Here is an 8,910-nt window from a genome sequence, read left to right on the forward strand (position 1 = left end):
AAGCTAAGGGAGAATATCGGTGACAATCTACCTAAATCAACTTGGACAGTGGCAAGAAAAAGCACAATACTTTTTTTGCAATCAACAAACGTTTTAGGAGCTTGATGCTATGTGGCAGGACCCAGCACAACAAAACTGTGAAAATATATACACATGTCCGACGAAATTCAAAAATAACTTTATTATGAAATAAGCACTAGTAACTCCTGCTGCAGTAAGTATTACACACAGCATTGAGCGATCAAATTATCACACACTTCTCCCTTCAAAGACATTGAACTGGTGGGCCAAGCAAGAACATCAAGCTCCACCGGTTCCTCTGGTCCTTTGTTTTCTGATCTGATCCTGCTGGTCCATCTCATCTCCGTCGCCCCACAAGATTCATCTCCCTTTCACTATAGATTACAGAGTTGAGGTGCAGCGTTTAATCCATAGCTGCAGCTTCCTGAGGTGAACGAGGTAAAGCCCACTGCTCTGTGCCACACAGGAAAGGCACTAAATAACAGTAACAGTTCAGGTTTCACGAGAGCGCGGTGTCTTTTACAAATTTATAGTATGGTAGTTCCCCTTCCTCTTCTTTTGAACATAAACATTTAAAATGTTCTAATACAGGAAATTATGAATCATATTAAATTTCACAGTCACAAAACAATACTTTACCTTTTATTGGTTTTATAAAAATATGAACAGTTCAACATTTTTCCCATACAGTACAATCTATGGCCAAATTTATGACAAAACTTCAAGAAGCTATCAGAAATGATATTCATCATATACACAATGTCATTTTTGGTGGAATTAGCTATACATCTTTGACATTTGCCTTTATTTGGTATGGTATAAAGCTCTGGTAATCATTTCAAATCATTATGTTCTAACATTCTTAATGCTTCATTCATAAATACTTAAGGCTACGCCTCGCCCAAGTCAGGATCCAGGTTCCTGGTCCAATGACTGTCAGTCTTTTGAAACATCACTCCTTCCTGCATGAACGCAACACGAGTGAAAGGGTTAGCCTCATGTGGAAGGTGTATTTTAACTGAGTACTAAACACAAGTTGTTTTTTCGAAATCGAATTTATCCTTAAGAAATATCAGTTATTTTCAGCAGCACAAATGTATTAAAAAAAATCATACCTCGTTTAATTTTTTTCAAAAGAGTTGGGCTGTCGGCTTGGATCCCTGTAGCTATTTCAGATCCAGTAGATTCATCTTTAATTAGGTTCGCTTTAAGGTGTAGATTTTGGGACTGAGTGTGAAAATAAAATCTCAATCATTAGTTTACTTAATATTAGGCAGAAAAAGAGTGATTTCTAAAAATGCTACAGTGTTGAATGCCTGGTTAGGAACTTTATGAGCAGTAATGTGCCAATGAAAGGCAAAATGCCTTAAGGCTCTCACCGGCATCTTTAAGGATCCATACTCCATTTCGGCAAGATCCAGCACCGGACTGATGGGAGAGGAATTGGAGAGGGGCATCTCAATTACCGACCGCTGAATGTTCGCCATTCTGAGTTTCAACAAGGAGAGAACGTCACAAGAGATTCGGAGTGGATCAAGCAAGTGGCTTTTACAACCAGGGTGTAAGTCAATTGTATTTTGAAGACATGACGCATGTAGAGGGTGATGACCTTTGGGTGCTCCCAACAGCAAGGGATGATGGGGGGTGGTCCCGACTAGTGAAGATCTGAAGATGACAAAGAACGATACAATACAAATTTCACAAATCGTAGTGTTGGTATAGGTAGTTGTATAGGTCTAAAAAACAAATGCTACATTAAATGCATTATTAATCTTAATGTTTGGGCAGTTCTGTGGCACATCAGGTACTCCTGTCATCTCCCAGTTCATAGGCCTGATTTATGACTCCATTCCATGTGTAGAAGGAAACAGAAAGCATGCGTATGGCAATCATGCAAATGTAAACACCTCACATGATCCAAAGGGGATATCTGTGAATCCATGTCCCTGAATTTCACTTAGCGAGTCCTTGTTAGCGGGTCTGGGCCCCGCAATGGACTGGCATCCCATCCAGAGTGTAACCTGTCATATCTCTGGAGTCTCTTGGGATATGCTGGCCATGAGTTATGTATTGAAAGTGGTTGCAAAAATGGATGGATGAAATGAATGAACTGTAATATATGATAAAAGAATGGAATGCAAAATTTCTAACAATGCTGAGTGGTTTTTTTTTGCCATTCAGAAAACAATTTTGGCTAGCAAATGAACATTGTTTTGTATTGTATTGTACTTTTAGCTGCTGTTTATAATTGTCATTTTGGTTTGAAAGTACAGGGTAGGCAAAAATGAGCTTGGGCTTCAGCCTAAACCTTTCTGTTTCTCAGCTATTGTTGGATTTTATTTGTATGAGGAAATTATTATGATTTTGAAGTTACTATAAAAGAACCAGAGTAAAAATTCATTCATTCATTCAACATCCATCATCTTACACCTGCGAAACTGGCTAAGTTGGAAAACTCTGAAGAGGGATGATAAAAATGGGAAACGTACAGAATCAATGGAGGACTCCGTGTTCTTGGGGAGGGGGGGTTGACAGACGGCCCGGCCACCGCAGTGGATGTCAGCCATGCTCCGGGCCGAGGAGGCACTCTCCTCCGGAAGGCAGCCGTAATCCAGAGGCGAAGCTGGGACGTCCCACCAGTACGGGAAGCCAAGGGAGGAAGCTGTCCGTCCCTCCCTGTGAGTCCGTGTGCCATCAAGAAAGGTCACCCTGTTCCACTCAGGATAGTCATTCATTTGTCTCTGAAGAGATGACAGCAAAAAAAGAGGGATACTAAGTTACTACACAAGGGGGGATTTTATGATTGTTCAGGGTGAGGGTCAACATTACCATTAGCCTATAAAATATTTGAATCGGTGAGTGACAGGGGAGCGGCACTCTGGGGACCAATCAGCTTTCAGTTGGAGTTAGTGCCCATTACTACGCTATTTTAGCCATCTGTGGCTGGCTAATTGATCGATAAAACATTTCTTCGTGCAAAAAGAAAAAACTACCCAGTATTCGACATCCTTCAGTCAAATCATACAGTAAAACTGAAACAGTGAGCACAGCTTGGTGGTCAGCCATGACAATCCTCCTCCTGATGCATTTATTTAGCTGAGACAGGTTTCATTTCACTGGATTCAGGAAGAAGAGTAATATGAAGAAACACACATGATGTTGTACATTTTACGGCAACTTGACCTTTTAAAAAAGTGATTCTATTAGTCATCTGCAAGAAAAACAAAAATGGAAAAGACCTTGAGCTGCTGTCCGCTGTGTGACATGCCTGTCACCAAGTGTGGGAGGAGAACTTCCCACAAAAAATGGTGCTAGAATTACTTTTTCAGAAAATCCCCCCACTCAAGCCCAATTAAACTCCCCTCAAAAGTGTACAGAGTAAGTTACTGAAGTTGCATAAACAATAAGGAAGGAAAACTGATCTAGCAAGCTTGTACACTGGAGAAGGCACTGCACAGGCTGTTAGCTACTGTACAGTGACCATCAGACAGTCACATGTTCCCATCACCATCTTGCTTTCTAACTGAACTGCATTCTGGGTGGTGCTGGACTCTAATATCATAGATGTGCAAGTAAATACTTTATCTATTACGTAAATCTTATATGCCTGCAAGAAACTAACGTAAGAATAGCATGCATACTTAGGTGACCCAAAAATACTACATATTATGCTAAGTTTGACAAAAATACAGTATTGCTTCAATTGTGAGAAAGGAAACAAGTCACATCCATGTTAGGTAAATCAAAAGAAACTACAAATACTAAAACAAACAGACCACTTATAACCAAGACCCATGTGCAGTTTTATAAACTATTAAATAAGTCGTTTCTCTTATGATGCCTCAGCATGGCAGTACGATGGGTTGTGCAGGAATCTCTCTCACCGGTAATACCTGCTGCCATCGCAGCTCATTCTCGGCGGACATCAGGATCAGTTCGATCTCCTTGACCCTTTTCTCCTTGTCTGGATCTTCACTGTCATAGTGTCTCTGCAATTAGAGTCCAGGGAGGAAAGTGAGCACCCTATTCCGGAATGTCACCAGACATCATCCCGCCAAGCTCTATTCTTAATAAATTAAATTAAAGTTTATGTTGTCTTATTTACAATAGAAATAATAGAGAGCAATGATGTTTGGTAGAGCTTGTTTTTCCTGCTTACTCCACCCACATCTATATGTTATTTTGTCACTTTACATTAAAGCAACTCCATTTTCCTGGTATGGTACATCGAACGCTATTAGTTTAATCCAAATAACTCGTCTTACTTGTATTGCGGCAGTTCCAGGCTGCGGAACATTGGCGTTCATGTACGTCCCAGCAGGAAAAGGCAACTGGGGAGAGAATCAAAAGTGAAAAGGGGCAGACGAAGAGGCAGCTAGCTGAGATTTCCTAAATGCGCCACTAAAAAAGAGAAATCTTGTGTAACATGTCATGCACAAGCATGGTGCATTACACATTTTGTTTAACAATACAGGTCAGAGCAGTGCGAAACCTCATGTAAATTAAAATACGGGAGTAATAATACCATAGTTACATATATACTGTATTACAAGCTTAAAAAAAAAACGAACTCGAACGATCTTGAACTGCCAGGCAGCTTTTGCTGGATGTGACATGACCGTGTCACACACATAACCGGGGTGTAAAATCTGCTGATCTTTCCATATCTCTGATCTTTGAGTATGTAAAAAAAAAATAAAAATAGCACCTCAAGTCAGACAATGTAAGTGAAAACGGCTGAAGAGGCAACAGGAACTACTGTGAATGTCAGCTAGGGTAAAATAAAAGAAACTATCACTGAAAAGCAAAAAGGAAAAATGCACAATTAAAAACTGAAACACTGGAACGGCGTTTGATTGACAGGCAAATAGGAAAGAGGAAACGTGTGGATTGTGACCAACTGTTACAAATCGGCAAAAACATGAGGAAAAAGTTGATCTTTAGAGGTTTAACCATGACTGCGTTGCTATACACAAACCCATCTAACAATCTTAACAAAGTATTAATTTTTTTCAACCAAGTCAGATGCATGTTGGCATGGTGATACCTCAGGAGTACCTCTAACAGAGCTTGGTTCCAACAGAGAAATGGTTTTGGTGGAAACATAACAGAATGGAGGTCATTTGTGTGTCCAAACATGACCACCCTGGGTCATCAACTGCGTTCCCTGCTTTGACAAGCCAGCATTTGTCCCTGAGTTACAATATCCTGCTCGACAGAGCACAAGTTAACAGCAAAATACGATGACATCATCAGTCCTCCAATCCTCTGGAGAGCCCAAAAAGCCTGATAATTACTGGACTGCAATCTTAAAAATCATGGTTTCCTGTTCACTACCTAAGGTATCACTCTTTTGTAATTTGTATAGCTCTTGCACCAGTGCTGCTTACTCTTGTACCTGGGCATTCATTGGAAGCTCAACCTAGCTGCACTTATGCCTAGTTGTGTCCTTCGTAGCACTCTTATTTGTAATCTGCTATTTGTCTCACTCCATACATCACTCTGAACAAAAGTGTCCGTGAAATAAAGTAAATGTAATGCAAATGTATAATCAGAAGGCAAAAACAGAAGAGTAAAACGAAACAAACAGCAATAGTGATAGTTAGACAACAATATAGCTGAAAATTTGAAGGATGAATAAAACATGACACGTGAATTTTATGTTCTTCAGGTTAACTGCGTTAGAATGACATATTATTACAAATAATCAATGGGAAAGACACTTTACCTGTTTTGTTCCTGCACCGTGATAGAACTCAAGGGGAGACTGTGCAAGGAACTTCAACGTAGAAGAGTAATGAGCGAAACCATTTATATGGTCTGCTTTGGTGTAGTTTAGGGCTGCATGTAGCAAGTCAGCTTTGGGCAAGTGTTGCAGATAACCCTCCTGCTCAACCTTCCGTCGCATGGTGGAATTCCAGTGATTCTTAATAGCATTATCAGTCCTGTGCAAAAAAAAAACAAAAACATACTTACGATAAAAACAAAAAAAGATTTCACCCTTATAACAGTGGGCCGTTGATATTTTCTGTTGATGCTGAATAGCTGCAGGAACATCCCCAACCTTCCAGGCAGAAGTTTGGCTATTTCTGCCCATCGGTTCCCCAGCTTCTTGTGAGCCTGGTAGATGATCTGGTCCTCCTTCTCCGTCCAGGACGTCTTCTTCACTTCGGGATTCAGGTGGTTGTGCCACCGTTCCCGGCACTGTTTACCGATACGGCCTTTCAGGTACTTGGCTATGACGGACCACCGCTTGGGGCCGTACTTCTGGACGAGCTCGATCACCTGCATGACACGTGATGAACCCAGATCTTAAGGTGCCATCAACACCTTTGAATTCAGAAGCTTTTAATGAGCATTAAGTGGCTGGTTATTTAAATATGCAGACCTTTTTATCTTCTTCTTTAGTCCAAGGACCCTTGATGAGTTCTGGATTCAAGACTTTCTGCCATCGGTGGTGGCACTGTACGTCTGTGTGGTTCTTCAGGACAAACACAAGTTATTTTTTTCCATGCCAAAGTTTGAAGCACTAGAGAAATCAAAAACCATTCTTAGACTCTCTCCCAACATGGCCACACCCATATCACTCTTGTGCATTGCATGTAGTATAATTTGAAGAGGCTGACGTAACTTAACACTAGACGTAGACATGGCGATTACAAAAAATGTGTTGCCTTTTGTATTCTGCACCTAGTAATACACACCAAATGAACCAAGATGTCTCCCACACAGTCGTGTGTGATGATCATCATAAAAGCACAGTAGTTCTTACAGGCATAAAACTTGCAATAAGCTTCCAGTCTTGAGATCCATGATTCTCCACAAGCTTCCTTAGTTTTTCATCCTACGGGGAAAGCAGTCAAAGGTGCAGACAGTGACAGCAATGAATTGCTATGGACCACACTAAATGGAACAGGACAAATGGTTTCGGTAAAGAGACAACAAGCATAACACACAGGACCGGGCTACCTCCTCTATATTAATGCATCCCCGCCATACTCACACGAAGGATCATATGAATGTGTAGTAGAACACTTTTGTGTAGCCATTACAAATGTTGCAGTATAATCCCAGCAAAAGTCCATTAGAGCCTTTTCTTACTTCTTCACGAGTCCACCGAGTCTTCCCTACGCTGTGCTTCCCATTCTTGGTTACTGGGACATCAGGGTCCAGCCCGTTCAGCTCCGTTTCTTCATCATCGTCTTCACTACTGTAAACACTGATCAACAGAAACGGTGAGCCGTGAGGGAAAATGGAGCCCATACAGGGGCAAAAACAAAAGCGAGAATGATACCTTGCAAATCTTAGACCAAAAAAAAGAAAGAAACAGATACGGCATGTAAAGTTTCTACTGTGAAGTTTACGCATTCGTTCGATACATGCAGGATGGAGCTGTTTTGTAATTTTCCAAGTTCGGTCTAATTTTGACATAGCCGACTTCATTTCACTAGAGGACGCATGCATCATACAGGTAAATGAAAAAGTATTTAGAAACATATCATACCTACTGCACCCATACTGTATATGTATTTCGTTATCAAGTAGTACTACTTTCATGCACGTGCAATATCCTGAATAGTATTAACTTATGGAAATGCATTAAAAGACCATAATAAAAGTATACAGACCAAGTTTCGTGCACAGATAAGTAGGTCAGTTTCCCCTAGATTATTAAGTAATTCTTTCCTGCGTTTGAAAACACGCGCTAGATGTATTTCTATTCGGAATGCCAGAACTTGTATTAATAAACAAACATGGATACGAAACCATATACCATCGCAATACCAATTTCGTAGATTCATGAAATGTTATCGGAAAGTAAAGCCGGCAAGAAGGCTTTAAAAATACGGTTTATAAACACTGCAGAGAGCGGCTGGCACCCATACGCCTGGAGAGGTTGTATGTCATATTTAGGGTTTTTCCCAAACATCTTCGTATTTTACGTTCACATTAAATTACAGTATAGTGGCAATTGCAATAGGTGCGATTGTTTTCCGGTCAAAGAATATTCAACTTCCACTGTAAAACAATACGGGACACGTTTATAATAATTAAATTGGAAACTATAAAATTTAAATCAGAGTAGTTCCGCTGATATTTTAGAATCCTAACCAATTGAAATAACGATTTCTAACTTTTTTCCACCACGAATAAAAAAAACAAAACAGAAAGCACTTGCTTTTCTGCCTGTCAAAAGGATCCCTTCACTTCCATGCACGGAGAGAGCGGCTGCAGTCACCGTACCTGCGCCTTTGTCGCTGAGCCATCGTGACGTCGCGTCCCCGCTGTGGGAGTGGAGTGCAGAGGAGAAGCTGCTTGCTCCGCTTTAGGGGAGCGACATGAACAGGTCCCCTCGCCGAAAAGTCACCTCCCATCCGCCGCGTACACATCCGCAGTCTACATGTATATGTATAAAGTCTACCCACGTGTTGCAGTAAAATTTCTAGGTAGGTGGGGCAGCTTAATTTAGTAATATATAATACTGGCAAAATGGACTTAACTATCAGAAGAGTTTGGAGATTGCAAATACTAAATGGCATTGTATAATTTTAACGCAGTTATTGTGGTTCCTGGGTACTTTAGCGAAGTAAACACACGAAATGCAATATTAAAATTGTCATTATTGACGGCGCACCAGTATTGCAATTGTTTATATGAGCAACTTACTGTACAGCTTACTCTGTCTGGCAAGCAAAATGGGTGTCGCACATACGCTTGCGATACTAAAATTCTGACAATATTGTCGGTCATACAACTAATGCCGTCTGGACCACTCATACTCATATTGACATGTATTAAAATAAGACATCTTGCTACCATAGACACGGTTAGAGACCCCACGTTATACTGCCTGTCCACTAGATGGCAGAATGACACCGTAGAAAATGT

General features: G+C 40.7%; 1 protein-coding gene across 4 annotated transcripts; it reads right to left on the bottom strand.

Moving 5' to 3' along the window:
* Nucleotides 1–650: 650 nt before the first annotated feature.
* On the bottom strand, nt 651–8,423 carry LOC111857889 (transcriptional activator Myb-like). Of its 4 annotated transcripts, none has more exons than XM_023839113.2 (13): nt 8,266–8,423; nt 7,123–7,240; nt 6,794–6,865; nt 6,410–6,502; nt 6,086–6,306; nt 5,750–5,966; nt 4,287–4,352; nt 3,915–4,010; nt 2,511–2,762; nt 1,631–1,686; nt 1,401–1,509; nt 1,137–1,248; nt 651–983 (listed from the first exon to the last, which is right to left on the bottom strand). In XM_023839113.2, the coding sequence occupies exons 1-13, from the start codon at nt 8,409–8,411 to the stop codon at nt 958–960; spliced, it is 1,584 nt and encodes a 527-aa protein (XP_023694881.1). In that variant the 5' UTR covers nt 8,412–8,423; the 3' UTR covers nt 651–957. The 4 variants fall into 4 exon arrangements, with proteins under 4 accessions (XP_023694881.1, XP_023694882.1, XP_023694880.1 ...); XM_023839114.2 differs by having other exon boundaries at nt 1,401–1,449; nt 3,906–4,010; XM_023839112.2 differs by having other exon boundaries at nt 3,906–4,010.
* Nucleotides 8,424–8,910: the final 487 nt, after the last annotated feature.

This window comes from Paramormyrops kingsleyae, chromosome 14 (assembly GCF_048594095.1).
Source record: "Paramormyrops kingsleyae isolate MSU_618 chromosome 14, PKINGS_0.4, whole genome shotgun sequence".
In the NCBI taxonomy this organism is placed as follows: Eukaryota; Metazoa; Chordata; class Actinopteri; order Osteoglossiformes; family Mormyridae; genus Paramormyrops; species Paramormyrops kingsleyae.